At 38.6% G+C, this 19130-nt stretch overlaps 3 protein-coding genes across 3 annotated transcripts; all 3 read left to right on the forward strand.

Moving 5' to 3' along the window:
- Positions 1-489: 489 nt before the first annotated feature.
- On the forward strand, positions 490-4746 carry LOC149117499 (adenosine receptor A2a-like). Its single transcript, XM_089283287.1, has one exon. The coding sequence runs from the start codon at positions 2492-2494 to the stop codon at positions 3533-3535; it is 1044 nt and encodes a 347-aa protein (XP_089139413.1). The 5' UTR covers positions 490-2491; the 3' UTR covers positions 3536-4746.
- A 6969-nt stretch (positions 4747-11715) lies between these two features.
- LOC110060351 (adenosine receptor A2a-like) lies at positions 11716-13328 on the forward strand. The gene has a single exon (XM_020767116.2). It carries the CDS (start codon positions 11864-11866, stop codon positions 12914-12916), a length of 1053 nt encoding a protein of 350 aa, XP_020622775.2. The 5' UTR covers positions 11716-11863; the 3' UTR covers positions 12917-13328.
- Positions 13329-14199: 871 nt separating this feature from the next.
- LOC149117500 (uncharacterized) lies at positions 14200-19012 on the forward strand. The gene is made up of 3 exons (XM_089283288.1): positions 14200-14763; positions 14966-15741; positions 17629-19012. The coding sequence occupies exon 2, from the start codon at positions 15110-15112 to the stop codon at positions 15713-15715; it is 606 nt and encodes a 201-aa protein (XP_089139414.1). The 5' UTR covers positions 14200-14763; positions 14966-15109; the 3' UTR covers positions 15716-15741; positions 17629-19012.
- The last annotated feature ends 118 nt before the right edge of the window (positions 19013-19130 follow it).

The following is a 19130-nucleotide window of genomic DNA, read 5'->3' on the forward strand; positions in this document are numbered from 1 at the left end:
CGTAAGACCAATTTTAATCTTATTTTGACGAGTATTTTTGGAAATTAAGTTAAAGGTCTTCTTATACCTTCTTGAACAACCGAGATTTTACTTGCAATTTTTAATATTTTAACATTCACTGTCGAGGAGATTACATACAATTACAATACGCTTGAAAAATTAAGTTGCGGGGACAAACAGAATAAACATGGCCAACTTGGAGATGTTCAATTTATGTTTAGACAAATTTTCCGAAAGTGAATTAAAAACAATTCATCACAATAAAAATTAGAGTTACATTTTCGACCTTGTTTTGTTTCTCGTTAATATAGTGTTTTAACGGTTAGTTTTCCTATTACCGGCTGGGAGCATTGAAGCAAAAAAAGAAAAAGAAAAAGAAAAAGAAAAAGAAAAAGAAAAAGAAAAAGAAAAAGAAAAAGAAAAAGAAAAAGAAAAAGAAAAAGAAAAAAAAAAAGGCCCCTCGACTCCCATTCTAATAAGAAACACGATGTTATTTCACCAGCAATTACTTCTCTATCGGCGAATCCTTTAATTACTAAATTGAGAGTTAATTATTAATTCATGTCTCCAATTTTTGTTCAGCTTGATAAGCCGGTACACGACCAGGGCTGTAATTTAAGATACTCGCTCTATTGACCACTATAAACAACACCATTTGAACAGTGTTCTTTTTTTTTTTTTGAGCTTTCTAAGATCGAGAGCAGTGGATCATTGGTTGGTAAAAATATTTATTTGTTACACCAGCCAGGGCCGTATGAGGCAAACCGAGGCACTTGCCTCACTCATTTTTTTCGTTTGTGTTGTTGTTGTTGTTGCTTTTTGGAAGGGGAAGGTAAAACAATGCTAAATACCTAGAAAGAGAATTTAACCATTGACATCGCCTCAGTCATAATTTTTTCTTGGCTATGGCCCTGCCAGCGCTTACTACATTTACCGTTTTATATATATAGCGGAGGCCAAAACCTCTGGCGAGAAAGTACCCGTTTTAGCTAACTTGACTCAAGGCTATAATTAAAATTACGGCGTTTGTCAGGAAATTTTCGAAACAGTCTACGGGACCCTCGAAAATTGGAGGTACCATGTATCCAACAGGGGATCCCATATCTATTTGCGGAGCTAGCAACTAGCTAAAGGATAATTAAATGATTAAATTCTTATCTCCTCAGGTAATCACGTAATATCCTTCGTCCACATAATCCCTGAGATAAGGATATTTAAAGCTCGGCTTGTGGTCGTTTTCGGGGGTGTATATTTATACTCCATATTTGAATTTGTAAAGTTTAGCGGCTTATTCTCCATATTAATTTTTATTCCTTCAGTTTTGACCTTGAACTGGCAACCTCAAACTCCACATTAAGAAAATTATTCTTAACCAAAGGAAAATAAAACCTTGATTTATTTTTACGCCGGTTGATTAGGCCAATCCGGGTTCAAACAATCAGACATTGAGGGGCGCTTATCAGAGAGAATTTTTTTTATAACCATAAAGCAGGTTGCACACGTTACGACAAATAGATATATGAACTGGTAAATGCCGTTATACATATTTGTGATCAATGGATTAAGCCTGGTGCAGAAGTTAAGCTCTAATAATTGTTCTCTCTCCATAGAAATTGTCTTCATTTGCCGCTAATTTGGCAAGCGAGGGGGAGACTCCTATTTCAGTTATTCTACATCTTGCATCTTCTACGTCTTGCACAATACAGAAGTTTCCGCTCATTCGCTTCAAACCCCCAGTGTTAAGATCTTTGATCATGAAATGTAGATAGCCTTTCGCCCAGGTGAACTGAAAAACAAAGACAAATATAAACTATTCTAATTTAAAAGTGAAACGTTTTTCCACAGAAAATGCAAAACATCGGAAAAAAGTCAAGTGTGCAATTTAAAAAACAGCAGGAGCTCAAAACGTCTGCGGGCAATCGTGAAAAAAGTGCTCTGTATTCAAAGCATATGATTTTTAAGACAAAAAAATTTCTTAATTGCCTCCTAAACGTCCGTCTGCGATAATTAAAAACACCCGGCACGTATCCATAAAAGGTGATTTTCGTTTTATCCTTTTAAATCCAGAATTTAATTCTAATTATTATTGATATAACAGCCTGAACTAAGGAACTTTCAATATATAATTTCGATTTTTCTTCAGGCGTCAGAAACTCGGTATTAAAAACCAATTAGTTGATAAAATCTTTATTTATTTTGCACGGACAAATTTCTCGATGCTGGATGCAAATTCTCCGGAAAGATTTTCGTAATTTGTTCAAAGTTAGTCTTCCTGTCACGTAACAAAACCTGTATTTTGCAAAAGAAGACAATTTTCCGCTCATTTGTCCACTTTACCTTTACAGGCAGCATTGCTGAATTGCTGGTCAACTGAGTTGAAGACTCTGAAGTCACAGCTCCAAAGATGTCTTTTTCAGATATAAAGGCGCGTTGACATTTCAACAACAAACAGGGAGCTTCATGTTTTGAGAAACTCTGTGAAGAGCTGAAAATGGGTGCCTACTCAACAGAGACCATTCTAACATCAATCTTCATGATCACTGTCTCCGTTGTGGCTGTTCTGGGTAATTTCTTGGTCATCCTCGCAATCTTGTGGAACAGAAAGCTTCGTACAGTTTGTAACTTTCTCTTTCTTAACCTGGCCGTTGCTGATATGCTTCAAGGGGCAATTGCTATGCCGCTGCGCCTCGCCGATCAACTGAATCAAACAGACAACAGTCCACTGGTTCCTTGCCTTGTGGTTATACCGCTGACAGTGTTTCTGTTTGGCGCGTCCAACTTTAACTTGACACTAATAAGTCTTGACAGATACATTGCGTTGCGAAGACCTTTCATCTATCCAATCTTGGCTGAACCGCGCAGAGCAGCTTTCATTGTTGGCATGTCTTGGGTGTTGATGTCCATTATCGCATTTCTACCCTTAATGGGATGGGGGGCCGCAGAGAGCGCTGATGTGGCGGACATTTGCTTGTATTCCACTACACTGAGCCGAGAGTATCTCTTTATGTTATTTTCCATCGTCAATTTAGCCGTTATCATAATCCTTGGGTTCACCAACTACTTCATCCTCAAAACTGCGCGGAATCAGATTCGTCGTATAAAAGTCAACGAAAGTCGTGGATCGACAACGGTGGACAGACCATCTACGATTTACAAGGAAGACCAATCGGTTACTGTCGTCTCCTTCCGAACCACCACCGAAGGCGATCGGATTGACGACCTAGCCCCACGAGTGCCAAGGCCGGGCGGGAGTAAGGAACGAAGGGCAACCAAGATTGTTCTAATCGTTGTCGGTATTTTTGTGTTCTTGACAACACCAATCACGGTGATTGACATTATCAGTTTGTTGGGTTGTCCTACTTGCACTCCTCTGACTTTAGTCAAAATAACTGTATTTATGGCGTACGCTAATGCTTGTGTTAATGTGTTTATATACGCGGGCTTCAACACGGAAATGAGAAATACCTGGGTTAGTATTTTCCGGAGTGCCAAACGAGCAATATTTACTTGTTTTGGAAGACAAGAGGCGATGTAAAAGAGATTTTCACAGTTACTGGTTCTGTACATCTGACTGAGAACATTCGCTAGCTTGGTCGAGGAAACAAAGAGGACAGAGAGAGCCATCGTTTATTGGCTAACTGGATGCTTAGCAACTCGAAGTGATATTTTGTTGTGGGCTTGTGATGTCGCTACACCCATTTCTGATTTTGAGTGTTAAAAGTCGACGGAAATCTCATGCTTGGTGTATTTGAATCTGCATTGACATATTTAACGTTATCTCATCAGTGAACAACTTTAATTCTTCCTCCCTTTCCAAAAATACTAAAACTGGGTTTAGATTTTGGCAAAAGCAAAACGGTGAACCAAAGGCTAAGAAATTAAAGCCAACCCCGTCTGAATTGTATGCTACAAAATGGCGACACAACAAAGTTACAACGACAGGAATCCCTGAAGCTCTTTTTTGTTTTGGGTATTACGTGAAATGAAGCAAATAGACAACTCTCGAGAGTTTGTTTTGCATTTTTTCGGGTTTTGTTCATATAAGAGGTCACGAAATGTAACATTTCGCAAAAACGTATATGTTTCATGTCAACCGCCATTATGGATGCGAAGCTTTATGCCTCGTTCTCTCTGATATGACTCGATGAAACAACACGCAGCTGTGAAAATCAAAGAAACTATTGGAAAAAGAATTTAAAATGCCTCAAAGATAAGGTATGTGGTTCGAAACGAATAACATCGACTCGCATTCCATCGGGTGAGACTCACATACATTGAGGTGCTGAGACTGCGCAGTACAGAGTGGAAATCATCTTTAAGCGAATAAACCTTAAAATAATAGTGAACTAATTAAAGTGGAAAAAAAAAACATCAAAGAAATAATAGTTAACCAGAAAGGGATAGGGTTGTAATGTCTGAAAAAGGTTGACATGGATACTTAACGAATTTCTTGAGAAGTTAAACCGCGCATGCGTAAACTGCATGCGGTCCATTCCATTTACAACTCAATTTGTATGAGCACCACATAATCGAAAAGTATACATTATATAACTATTAAAAGAAATCATCAATGGGATCCACAGTAACGTTAATGCGGGCTATATAGTAATCTTCATTATCCTTACACAATATCGAAAAAAAAATATAAAAATGACACTTCAACATACTCGAGCTTGGTTAATAACATAATTATATATATAGTGTACTTATTCGTCAACACACAAATAAAGTTATAACATTGTCCTAGGTTGGTGTGTTAACTCTCTTGATGAAAGTACATTTGCAAAATGAAGATTGTTGTCGTCAGCAAAATGCGTTAACGCCGGCATGTTTCCGTTTCATTCAGTGCGGAACTAGTCAAAGGAAGTATTTTCTTAATTTCAGTCAGCTCAAGTCGCACTCTCCCAAAAGAGTGTACGACCCAAGGAGAACTCAAGGAAATCTCTGTTTCAGACCCAATGGGCTCTTGGTATTCAAACGAATAGGTTTACTTCTCCGTTCAGCCCGTCATACAGACCCACCTAATATTTATTTTTTTTATTGTGGGGTTCTTTCTTGCGGACAGGCTCACGGACTAAATTGAACAAATAAAGATGACCATGAGGCAGTTACAAAGTAATTAACACTTGTGTCACAAGTGATGTAGCTATTTTCATTTTCGACTCACTTGACCACCAAAGACAAAGGCCGGATGGTCATTGAGCGGCAATACACCTAAAGACACCATCAGAGATCGCATGCCAACTCAAATTCAGTACCATCAAGAGGCTCCTGCTAAATTGAGACCCGTTTACTTCGAATCCTCAGCGGTCTCGAAGTGAAATTCGTTTCCCAGTTGCTGGATTCTCTCACAATATTCTGTCATGCACGTACTAAGGACCCCCTCGAACTCGGTTAACTCTGATCTCCGCTATCCTGAACGAGGTGTAACTTCCAGTAGGTCAAACCAACACTGATCCCTGACTTCAATGACAACAGGACAAACCACTGCTCAGTAACAATTAAACGAAACATTGAAGTAAGAAACAGTATGCCGGGATAGCAAATATCGTATACAGTTATTTCAAAAGGCCACGTTCGATATTTCAATATTCAAACTTAGCTCCCAGACTTTCAGCACAAACTTCTATATTTGGTGGTGTTTCCTTGGAAACTGAGAGACAAAGGAAACATACAAAATTTGCAGTTTTGTCCATAAGCCCCGCTTGGAGCCATGTTAGAATACGTGGCCTATTAACGCCGTCGGATGAAAGCATCAAGCCTGCACGACCAGACCGAATGGTCGTCTGGGAATGTGAAGGAGGTCTACATGCTTGTATTTTTGAATGTGACGTATTTGTTTTTACTTTCATAAAACCTTTTTCTGTAGATTTTCTTTGAATGTTATAAAGCTTGGAGTTTGGAAAATTCTTCAAAACTTTAGTGTAGCTGAAAGTTCGTTGTCATACCGTTATTCAGGGCCTCTCGCAGCTCTCAACTTTTAAAGGGGCTCAGTCACGGTGTTTTGTCTTTTTTTTTGGCCACCTACAAAAGCTCCTTTAAATGGAAGGAAACCTGAAAATAATAGTTTACTAAGGTAGAAAAACATCAAAGAGATAATAATAAACCATAAAGGAACAAGGATGGTCAAGGATGGCGAAGATTGACACGGATTGCAAACGATGAATTTGAAAAATTTAGGGTAAACTTTTCAATATGCGCAAACTGTAACTGAGCTCCTTTAACCACATTACCTTTTACGGTATCATGATTGTCGTTTAACCTTCATGCTTTAACAAAACTGAAACAGGAGTTGATGTTGACCTATAAACGACACTGAGAGAGGTCGGCGACTTGTACAAAGTTTAATTTTGTCCTAAATAGAAATACGAAAACAACGCGCTACAATACCTATATCACTAAATAATTTATACAGAACTTCTAACAGCACAGTTTAATTTTGTTGATATGCAAATACTAAACTTGACATGCACATTAGTTTGCTATCTTGATTCCCCTTAGTCTCGAACAATTTGCCATCGTTTCCTTTTATAGTTGGAGACAATGGGGATCTGTTGCATTTATTTGATCAAAAACACAAAGCAAAACAAACAAAAAAGTAGATAAAGAAATTTTATTGAATAGGAAGGAGGTGATAAAAAAACCTCGAAGAGAACCATAAGGATTCTATTGTTAAGCTTCCTCCTTGATAACGTTGAAAAAAGTATTTAAATACTATGACTGAAAACAGATAATTAACGATAGCTAAGAATAAACTGCTTAAAGAAAGATAAGAATGAAAAGGCCTTCACGCAGGTTTAATTGTTCGTGCAGATATCTGGGACAATAGTGTACAGATTACCAATCAACCATACCAGTAGTAAAACTCTAGGGACTGAATTTGGACTATTCGTAGCCTATTGCAACTAATTATCTTAATCACACAAACTTCGCGAAGAAAACCCTCAGTTTTGACAAGAAGCTCTAAAGATCGTCATCTTTAGAGTCCATGCAATTAGTTATGTTCTTTATATAGCTTGAGGAAATTGAGCCATGTTTCATCTACAATAAGGTAAGTTTAAAAACAAGACCCTATCTTACACCAGTGGTTTCTCGTTTGAGCGGAGGAAATGAATTATTAAGAAGCAACACAGCATTTTTGGTTTTGAACTTTTAAATAGCAGGGAGTTTTTGAGGGACTTCTTAAGTCCGGTTTAAACTGCAGATACCTTAACCCCTATATTAAATTAAAGCTTGTAGAGCTGGCTTAAGTGGCCATCTAACAATATAGCTTTCAAAAGGTGATTCGGACGTTCACATTTAGAAGCCGTGAAAAATTAGACAATTCATTTTATTTAGTCAAGTTTATTGGTATAGGTCAATAGCCAGGTCTGTAAGCTTTAATTTGATATAGGGGTTAAGGTATCTACAGTTTAAACCGGACGCGCTACATCGCTTGGACGCTACAATAGATATCTTCACCCGGAAAGGTATACGGTAACCTTAATTGTACCTTAAGGTTACAGTATACCTTCAGGGGTGTCTCGCGCGCAAGCGATGTAGCGCGTGCAGTTTAAGCTGTAGATACCTAAACCCCTATATCAAATTAAAGCTTATGGAGCTGGCTATCAAACTATACTAAGAATGTTGAAAGAAAATGAATTGTCGAATTTTTCACGACCACTAAATGCGAGCGCCCGAATCACCTTTAGGAAGCTACAAGTCAAAGCGAATTTCGTTTTTCGCCAATTTAATTTTTTCCTCGGTTTCAGGGCCCAAAGCGCTTAAAAAATGTGTCTGCGTTTTGGCATATTCAATTGCAGTAAAAAGTTACAGAACATTTTCGAAATAGGATTAAAAAAATGTGGAGTGATCGTACAAAAATCGCTCTCGAAGAAAAAGTATTTCGAAATTGACAATTCCCAGACATGCTTTTGTAGTGTATATGTTAAACTAGCCACTGTCCAAATTTAAGAGCAATTGAACAAATTTCCTTTGAGTTATAACTCTTTAAAGTGTCTGCTTCAAGTGAAAAAATTTATTCGAGAAAACAGCGCTAAGAAAAATTTTCTGCTTCGCAAACAAACTCCGCCCACAAACGCCTTCAACTGGGTTCTCAGATAACTAAGCCAATCAGTGCAGGGAAACTTTACTACCGTTAACCTGCTGGTGAAATTTACGCGCGAATCTCTAAAAAACTCTTGTGTTTCGCAATACGCTCAAGGAACCGAAGGCAGAGAGATAATTTTTCTGCAGCTCGGTTTTTATTGAAGCTGGTCTGGCAAAATGGGGAAGACTAAAAAGGATACGAACGCTAGAGTGGCTGAGCGAAGGAAACAAACAAAAGAAAGCGCGGAGAGCAACTGTGTGTTGGGCAACTGTGCATGGATAACATTTCAAATGGTCTCAATGAGTGCGACGATTCGTCGATATCGGACTCATCAGAAGAGTCTCTGTCAGCATCCCTGTTATTGCTGTCAAGTTCCGACATTTTTACAGAACCTTTCTTTTCTCTTACCACGAATATTTGCCCACCTTATACGATAACTATAGCTTCATCCGCGTGGCGAACTTTCGCTTCTTCACTCATTAATGTATTTTCATTCGTTCTTCGCTGTTTTCGCTTTTTCGAACTGATCCATGGTTTAAACGTGGTCTATGTTTACTTATAACTTAATAGAGACACGCCTAATACCAAAAATGCTGGGTAGTCAGAACAACAGTGCTGATCAACTGAGTAGTCAATTCGTGACATCGATATAGGTATATTCCCGCGAAAATCGTCTCGGTTGATTGCATGCGCGCCATAGGGCTGTCAATCAAGAGGTAAACTTTTACTTCCGGTGAAAACATAAAACCGCCATTTCTCCGCCAATATTAAGCCTTTTTCAAATTTTTTTTCAGAAATTAGAGATTATTCTTCGACCACTATTTTGACCCAAAAATCCAAATTTGAAGAAAATTACCGACCCGAAGGTATACTGTAACCTTAATCTAAGATGCAAATATACAGGATTTTCAGCTCTCGAAAATCTCAAAAAGAAGTTTCTGATCGAGGTAGTATGAAAGTTACGTTTATTCATAAGACGGCGAAGATTGGCTTTAGAAGTGGATACCCAAACAATACCGCAGAGTTGACGATACAATCTCAGTCTTTCTTTGTTTCCTAATTACCAAATATCCTTAGCTCAGTGACCGAATTAATGAGTTCGTTCAGTTCTTTTCCCGAGTTTTCACATGAAAAGGCGTGTTGGATGCGCGCAGCTTCGGTCAATTTGGGATTTCATGGGATTATACGAGCGGTTGAAAATCGATTATGCGTATTAGGAACTCGGTCTTCTTAAAAATGTGAAATAAATTCGATAAAACACGACAATTTCATTTGACAACATGCTCTTGATTAAAACGATTGGTTGGCTAGCCTGATTCATTTGATGGAAACATCGAAACATTCGGGTGTCGAAAATTATGCGAACAAGTCAGTGAAAATCCCGGCCTTTGACCAAAATGAATATAATGAATTAGGCGAAAACAGAATTGGCATTTTGAAATTTTTGGCCAAATATTTGTACTTTATTTCGGTCAGATAACGAACACACTGCAAGGCGGATATGTGTATGGAAAACTAATTTGAACTTGACGAAAATGAATAACATCCGTCGATCAAAAACCAACGCGTATTTGAAAGTTTAGTCTTAATACCGGCAGGTGAAACGAAAACAGGTCACATTTTCAATTTGTAAGAGTAATTCAATCACTTGTTTTTTTTAAAACCTCCTTAATTAACACCTTATGATGCAAATTTTTTGAAAAGTCTTTGCAACTGACCACCTTATCACTGCGATGTGTTAATAGAAAAGTGATTTCATTAGGAAGTGATGTTAATTTTTCTTTGTTAGACTGAAATCCATATGATATTTAACCCTGTTATCCTCTGTTACGGTAGGAAACTTCGGCACCACATTATTGTATAAGAGCATGCAGACAAGCAGTTACAGGTTTTGTTGTTGTTGTTGTAATTTTGGTAATTCAGAAAGTTGCAACATGTGACCCAGCAGTAAATAAAAATCGTCCAGGCCGCTATCAATACACTATACCAGTGATATCACAATTCAAGCAATTGCTAATTAATCCTGAAAAAGGATTTTCAGATCCTCAACGGGATTTGAACATGTGGCCATTGAAGCTCTGAAAACCTTTTTTCGGGATTAATTTGCAATTGTTTAAATTGCGATTACAACTGCAATGGTCACATCGTCATTTTATTTGTATTTCAGCAGTTCACTTCATTCATATTCCGCCATACAGTATTCTATAAAACAGATTATTCTTGCTAAATGAATCTATTCTATACTTTTTCGTCAGCAGTGAAATGATGGCGACACGGTAAACCATTCAGATTACAAAGCGCGAAATGTCCGCTGAGAATTTAAAAAGTACAAGTAAACAAACAAGATATTTATAGAAAACTACATCAAACTAACAAGTGTCAATTCCCCTCATTTGGAGTGCTGTTACTGCTTATGAGCAGCTAGAACAAGCAGTGTGAATTGAGCGTTAAAAATTTGCTTGGAGTCGTGATGAGGGTGTTTGCATCTTAGGCTTAGCGCATTACCCAGAGCCCCTTGGAAAAGCTGCTCTCTGTTTCATCGGAAAAACGCAGCTAAAGCACTGTACCCGTAGGTGACATCTGACCAAACTTTTGAACGTCTTCAAAAAAATTTATCGGACTTCACATTTTTTTTGAATAAAACAAATTCTGTTAACACTCAGTTCTGAGGTAAGTTGTATCAATTTTCTGTTGGTTTCTAGACCTAACACGAATCAATTAACTTGATTTTCGAATCTAATATTTCCATTAAACGGCTACTCATGTTGATGATAGATGTAAACGCAGTTTGCTTTTATTCTAGCATTTCGGCTTTCCCAACTGGCTCTTTTCGTCAGAAAATGCAATCTCTAGAAACTTATGCCTTTTTCTACTCGAATACCCGCAGAAATTGATTGCTTCTACGATCACTTGCTTTGTTGCCTTGAAAGCATCACATCCCTTGTTATGGATAGATTAGATCCGGTTTGCGTTGTTTTCCCCTTAAAGAACCAAGTCTTTGCTGACAGGCTTCGCGATCAACTCAAAGATTTGACCCAGATGATTCATACGACCATTCCGCCCGTATTAGGCGGCGTGTATTTGTCATTAAACTTGATAATGATGATCGACGCGTGGTCGAAACGTCGTTCGCTTTTATTCGTAACAAAGATCCGCCGACGCAGTGCACGTGAAGGGAGTGTTTTGACGTTTTCATTTTGAAAAGACGTAACAGTAAGAAAGTCATACAAAATGTTCCTTTTGAAAACGAACTGTAATCATAATAGCAAGCCAAAAATGTTTGCAGCATCGCCAAAAACTCCCTGAATCGGATTCAGTTTAAAAATCAGTTTCGTCAATACTTAAGTTAAGCCTATTAAAGGATTTAGTTACGATTATTAGGAATTACTAGAGCACTTTTTAAGAGTGTGCCGAGAGTTAATGACAGCCAATTAAAGTTGTCATCACTTTTAGTTATCACTTCTTAATGCAAATTCTCTGAAAGGTCTTCCGTACATATTATCATAAGGTGTTAAAAGGAGTTTACATTTAAAGCAGTCTGTTGTTGTGACCGAGATGATTCACGGCAATCCGTAATTCATCATTTCTATATTTCCTTTTCGGAGAGATTCGTCAGGTTTGTTTGCCAAGACAGTGCGACGGCACTTAAACGAACCACTGAATTGTCAGGATCATTAAAAGAGAGAGTTTCCTGATTCCAGTTGAAATTTCACAAGCGTACAAGAGGATACAAAATAATTGTAGACGACAACTGGAAACGACGAAGCGACAAAAATGGCTTCTTATCCTATAGAAACCATTTTAACTTCAATCTTCATGATCACTGTCTCTGTTGTGGCTGTTCTGGGTAATTTCTTGGTCATCCTCGCAATCTTGTGGAACAGAAAGCTTCGTACAGTTTGTAACTTTCTCTTTCTTAACCTGGCCGTTGCTGATATGCTTCAAGGGGCAATCGCTATGCCGCTGCGCCTCGCCGATCAACTGAATCAAACAGACAACAGTCCACTGGTTCCTTGCCTTGTGGTTATACCGCTGACAGTGTTTCTGTTTGGCGCGTCCAACTTTAACTTGACGCTGATAAGTCTTGACAGATACATTGCGTTGCGAAGACCTTTCATCTATCCAATCTTGGCTGAACCGCGCAGAGCAGCTTTCATTGTTGGCATGTCTTGGGTGTTGATGTCTATCATCGCATTTCTGCCCTTAATGGGATGGGGGGCCGCAGAGAGCGCTGATGTGGCGGACATTTGCTTGTATTCCACTACACTGAGCCGAGAGTACCTCTTCATGTTATTTTCCATCGTCAATTTAGCCGTCATCTTAATCCTTGGGTTCACCAACTACTTCATCCTCAAAACTGCGCGGAATCAGATTCGTCGTATAAAAGTCATCGAGGGTCCCGCCACGGGATCGACTGTGAACTTGCCATCTTCTGTTCCCATGGAAACTGAATCAGCTATGATCGTCAGTAACTTGCCATCCACTACCGACGGCGATATAGTTAACCGTGACCCGAAACGAATGCCGGCGAAAACTCGCAGGAGTAAAGAACGAAGGGCAACCAAGATAGTTCTCATCGTTGTCGGTATTTTTGTGTTCTTGACAACGCCAATCACGGTGATTGACATTATCAGTTTGTTGGGTTGTCCTACTTGCACTCCTCTGACTTTAGTCAAAATAACTGTATTTATGGCGTACGCTAATGCTTGTGTTAATGTGTTTATATACGCGGGCTTCAACACGGAAATGAGAAATACCTGGGTTAGTATTTTCCAAAGTACCAAACAAGCAATATGGACTCGTTTCAGTGGCGAAGAAGCGTCGTGAAAGAAGATGGACATAGTTATTTTTCCAAAGGTTATAAACTGGGATAGATTTTTTCGTAAGATGCAATTTGAAAAAGTAAGCCAGAATGGAAGCTCAAATCGCACACGGAAACTTTATTAACAACTTACTCCTCTCAGAGCATTCCAAATATTATTTCTTCATTTTAATGTAAATATTTTCTCATAATCACCAGATCAAAAGTGCAAATAATTGGCTGACAGCTGTTCATAAGTTTCTGAAACGTAAATGAATCAATGAATCAATCACTTTATTAAAGTCACTGCGTGGGATTGAGGTTGCCCTCAGTATCCGAGCCAGAGGCTCATGTATAAAACGCATGACTAAAGTCACCAAATAAGTTATGTAAATAGGTTGAAATCATCAAATATAACCCTTAACCCATGCCATAACATCATTAAGGTGATACCTTAAAGTTACATAGGAGAAAAAGAAGAAAAGGCTGTAATATTTCTTTAGTCCGACGCATCTGAACTCTTTGATCCTGAGCACGTGGCAGTGTATAACTTATCATTGTATGGCTTGCCTTGAAGCCGATATACCGCGCGCTCTGATTGACTGATTGTAAGCCATTGTTCTCCCGTGATGCCCACGAGCCGATTACGGGATTACAGAAACAAAGGAAAAGCCATATAATAAACAACTTATTGAACTCAGACCGAGACTCAGACCGAGACTCGAGATTTTCCCGTAAAGACCTCACTCTCGGTTAATAAGTAGTTAGTATTTTTTTTTTTCAAAAACTGGCATACTTGGAGTTGTTCTCGTCATTTGCAATCGTAAGAGTGAGCAACGCCAAGGCAACACGTCAGTCGCACAGTAACACAATAGACTAATGATCACTAATCAGAATCCGTCGCGTTAACTTGACCAGGCGGTAAGCGCGGGAAGTGAAGTTGCGTTCATCAAATCACGAATCGTTGGATCTTGCATCTGATCGGTTGCATGAAAGATGAGACATCTTCGTGCTGATTGGTTGTTAATCGTTGCATATGTATCCTTATCGCCTTTGTCAAAGTGAGCTTGGAAAAACTAATGCCCGAAAATTGTATCACACTGCATAATGCTCGCTGCTGCAACTAATGGTTAAAACGGTATAATATTCTAGAAATTACGCCCGCATTACTAAATTTATCAGTGCCGATCAAAGGCGAAGAGTTTTCCACAACTTTTGAATTGGATTTTAAATTACCGTACTCGTTTACTCATGTTATTGATCTCATTTGTTCGTGTCGAACACCAGCCAAAGTGAAATGTCAAATTTGTTTGTTAAGTCATCAACAGGTATTGACATGTAAGAGGATGAAACTTTCATTAAAATTAACACAATTCAAAGTTATAACACGAATAGTCTAAATTCCTCATGGCAAGAGCTTTATTTGGCAATTTCGCTTTTTTGTCACAACATTTAATGAACCAACCTCGAATGTCTTAGATTTATGTTTTTTTCTTTTTTTCATAAATTTCGTCATAAGTTTCGCTTAGCCCGCCCCGTTGAGACACAAAGCAGTATTTCATGGGGGCTTAACCAATCAGATTCAATTCTGGGATTGAATGGTTATCTTAGCAGCATGAGATGTTCTAAAATTCATCAATTTACAAAGCTGGCCCTTTACAGTGATAAATATTTTATTTGAGAATTACACCTGCCTGCGAATTACCACTTTCACAATTACCTAACTCTAAAAGTTTGGCGACGAGATCGACTGTTATTATGGATAGGCATCGGCGATTCAAAGTTCGGCTTTGACGTTTAAATTTGTGGGTGTTTGCAGCTTGTGTTTCAGTATTGAATACTTTGCTTTGACGTCAATCACAGAAGGATATACGTGAGTTATTTACCTGTGTTTGCACTGCCGTCGATAGTCTCGTCGCACTTTTAATTTCGTAAGCTGTTTTAACGGTGTTACATAAAACGTTTCATCGGCAATTTATTGCTGATCAGCAAACAGTTTATTTGCTTGACCAACTCGTGGTTTAGAGTGGCTAACTGCGGGAATAATTTACATTTTGTTTCGTTTATAAATATAGATATGACTGGAGTAATTACGTGAAGCATTTCTATTCTAAAAACAAGTCAATTCAACATCTTTCCCTTGCTACGTTTCCGATTAGCTACACGTCATGTAAAACAACTGAAATTGCTACGTCCTCGATAGCTAACTTCCACGAAGGATGGCCGAGAAGAAAATTCCATATTGTAAGCTTGGTTTCCATGGCAATACCTCCCGTAGCGTTACTTCGATGTCGCCTCCTCCCCTGTTACTAAATGAAGAAGCCCAGCATTTAGTTTACGTCTTTTGTGATAGAGACAACTCGACAAAAAGCCGCTATAAACACAGATACCAAAGGCGGTATTGCTCGCTTTGCCGGCATTTCCACCAAGAAAATTACTACAAGGAGGGATTTGAAAAATATTTTTCTAGTCGGGAAACCCCGAAGAACTACAGGACGGGAAGAAATGAGAAAGAAAAGATGGACCTGAGGACATCTGAGGGCAGTGCCAGTGGTTTACATGCAAATGCTGCATTTGTTTCAGCGGGAAACACTTGGAGGACCCTTTCCATAGAAGGATTAAAACTGTACAAAACAACTGCTAGATCTACTCAAAAACCACTTTCAAGACAACCTGAACTCGGGAAAGTAGAGGATTTCCCCCGCAAAGGGGAAAGCGATATCAAAGGGGTTTCAGCGCGAAGTGGTTGCAAAGTTTGTGTGAAACGTATAGACAGTCCACAAAAGAAAAACATCATTAAGATAGTTGTGCCTCCATTCGACTGAAGACCAAGTTTGACGCTTGTGCGAAGGTACTTAACCTAGTAAAACAGTTTTTCAGAAACCCATACCGCCATCCGTATTCATCTTCTTCAATTTTTGTCCATCCTTACCTACTTTGGTAATTGTTGTGTTGTTGAGATGTTCCTTCACTGTTACAAGTGGTTATTTGGAGGCCTCCTCTTAAAATATTAGTTTATTATTATTATAATTATTTATCTCTTATTAACCGAGCAGGAGGTCTGTATGGGAGAATCTTGACCGAGGTCGTGAGTACAGACCGAACGCAGTGAGGTCTGTACACACGACCGAGGTCAAGATTCTCCCATACAAACCGACTAAGCTCGGTTAATAAGATGTTTATTATATGGCAAGCGAGAGAAATTTAATTTGTTTAGTGTAACTGGTTTGTACTAGCCGACATTTTGCTTGCGAACGGCGATGAGCTGAACTTGATTCTGCCGAAGTCTGCTCGTCCTCTTTACTTTCCTTTTCTTTTCTATCAGACTTTCTGGCATTGCCATAAATAAATATTGTTAGAAGAAAATAGTCAACATTTTTGCATCAAAGTTTGCAACTTTTTCACCGCAAAACATCACCGGTCTAGATGCCGGTCTAGATGGGAAAATCTAGACCGCTTTCAATATCGATTTCAGCCAATCAACTTCTTGAATTCGGTAGTTCCCAGTCCTTGTGAGACATAGCCACATAATAATATTTATTATTATATATTTTACTCAATTTGGTGGCCATTTTTTTTCGTCTAAATTTTAGTCAAGTCTGTGACATACCGTAAACTGCCGCTTACAAGCCCTGGGCTTTTAGATGGGCTAATAAACAAACGGGCTTATATCCGAAGGGGCTTATCAATGGAATAAAAAAAACCGTTTTGAAACGAGCTACAGCTGCACAAATTGATCGAAATGGGCTTTTCATTTACTGGTAGTTAAACTTTAAAAATCATAATAAAACGAATTAAAACAAGGAACGCTAGAGGGGGGGGAGGGGGGTGTTTATACCCTGGGAGAGGTTGTATTTTTTGGTTTACAGGATGGGCCTACAACCAGAGTGGCTTATAAGCGGACGCTTACGGTAGTTACTTTAACCCTGAAATAGCCGTTAGTCCTTGAATGGATTTAATTCAATGCAGGCAACCCTTACTCCTCCTGGAGCGGCAAAACAGAATTTTTATGCAGATGGGTGAAACTAGCGAAGGAAATCAGAATTTCATTTAAACCTGGTTTTTGACTAGCGACGCAAGCGCAAGCACAAACGCAAGCAATGGGGATGACCTAAGTGAAAACGAAATTCGACACAAACACAAGCATAAGCAAAATCATCCGAACCATCCGCCATTTTGGAAAACTGTGTAGGAGCGATGTAATCTGGATCCAGTGTATTCACTGGGCAAACATAACCACGTGTGGTAAATATCGTTGTGCTTGTGTTACGCCTGAGCCGGCGGTATTTCGTTTCCACTTGTTGCAGCGCAAACGCAAGCGCAAGCGCAAGCACAAGAAAAAGGAAAATTTTTGATCCTTGTTCTTGTGCTTGCGGCTTGTGCTTATGCCTCCGTCAAGACCGTTTTCACGGTTAAATAAGAATTATCGTGTTTGCACTTGTGCTTGCGCTTGTGTTTGCGTCGCTAGTGAAAACCAGGCTTTAGAGAAAGGAAGAATTTTGTACGAATTAGTTCAAGACATGTAATTTTATTATATGTACAAATTTACGATACAAAAAATTTATACTCTTTTCAAAATCTCAGCCTCGGGTTTATTCGTAAAATATTTTTAAAATATCGCAAATTTCAGCCTGGATTTTCCTTGTCAAAGAAGAGTATGATCTATCTTGCGCATTTTTTGTATTTTGAATACTCATGTTACACAGTAAGATAAATTTTGAATTGTTTTCTTTCGCAGGTTCTACAGTGTATATCTATAAACAGGTAAAGGTAGCGACGGAAGGAGCGAAGAATTGAAGACGAAAACAGTGCGTGCTCTATGGCAGCCTCCCATGGTACCACAGGAGCATGGTTTATTTTGGGGTGACTGAGGGAGATTGGGAAATAGACAGCGGTGACGTCACTCCATTTCACTCGCCTTAGATAACCCTGTTTCATCAAAAATTGTCTACTATCTGAGCGCCCTAATGAAACTTCTGGACCAGTGTGTTTTGCTGCAAAACAATGAAAATGAAACTGTGAACTGTTATAACCAACACCACGGAAAGTTTTATACAAGCACACATGTTCACCGAAACATACAAAGTATAACATGGGCTGTGAGCAGATTCGCCGAGCGGCGAAATCTTGAGGACGTGCCGGTTAGGGAAACGAACAACGCTTATATAATATAGCAGGTAACTAAAGCAAGCAACATCAAAAACACTTCATATTAGTCACTGAGGCTAACACTCTAACTAAAAATATAAAAGGCAATGATAAAAAGCCCTGAACTTTTTAAAATAAATAACGATAGATGAACTTATTATGAAACAAAGAAAAATTTCCGTGTTGGGTAATTAAGTATGTAACAAAGGACGTCTTTTGAGGGCATTTCACTTTCATATCGAATAAACACAATTTAGAGAGAAGAATAACAACCCAGGTGTAGTTTTGTTTTGATTCTAAAAATCATCATTAAAGAGTGACTGGTTTGTGACCACCAAACTGAATGTTCGCTCTGTATCATAACTGGTTTACAAGTTCTCATATCAGCCTTCACGGTTGTTAAACCATTTCGTATCACACCTGTGGTAAACTTGTTATGGATTGTGCGGGTTCAATACACCATACCAAACAAGAATATTGAAAATACCTGACCGAGTATTACAAACATCTGGTTAATGCGTGTTACAATAAAAGTCGCAAAGGAAAAACGTCGTGTTCCCATTATGTGTAGATACTGGCCGATGAAATTCCTTCACTAAAATAAATTGAAAACTTGTTGAACACATTTAGCTGTCGCTACCACGTGGAATAAAAAATAGGAACTTATTGTTACTCATAACACGCTGCAGAAAAATCTAAAGCCTCTGAGCAAACAGTAGACTTACTGAATGCGACACCAGCAATATAGTTCCTCTTGACCGAGAGACACGTGTTAGCCTCGCTTACAGTAAATCTGAGAATGGAAAAATGATGCGTTTGTCTTCCTGAGCTTGTGAATAGGCTTGTAAATATAGAAATTAAATTTAATCAGACTTTTAAAAGCAACAATCAACCTGTTTTTGTTTGAAGTGTACTTTTTGCTCGAGCATTTGATGCAAAGACCTATCTGGCAATTAAATGGCCGACGGAAATAAGCTTGCATTGATTTGCAGTGATTTTAACTTTTCCTTCTTCCGAAGCGCTTGCCCTGTTACTAAAATCTCATTTGTTTATTTTTTAGTTTTTATTTAGGAGTGGCAAGCTCAAGACTAT

Source organism: Orbicella faveolata, unplaced genomic scaffold (assembly GCF_042242905.1).
Source record: "Orbicella faveolata isolate gen_17 unplaced genomic scaffold, um_ofav_v1 contig_12, whole genome shotgun sequence".
Lineage (NCBI taxonomy): Eukaryota > Metazoa > Cnidaria > Anthozoa > Scleractinia > Merulinidae > Orbicella > Orbicella faveolata.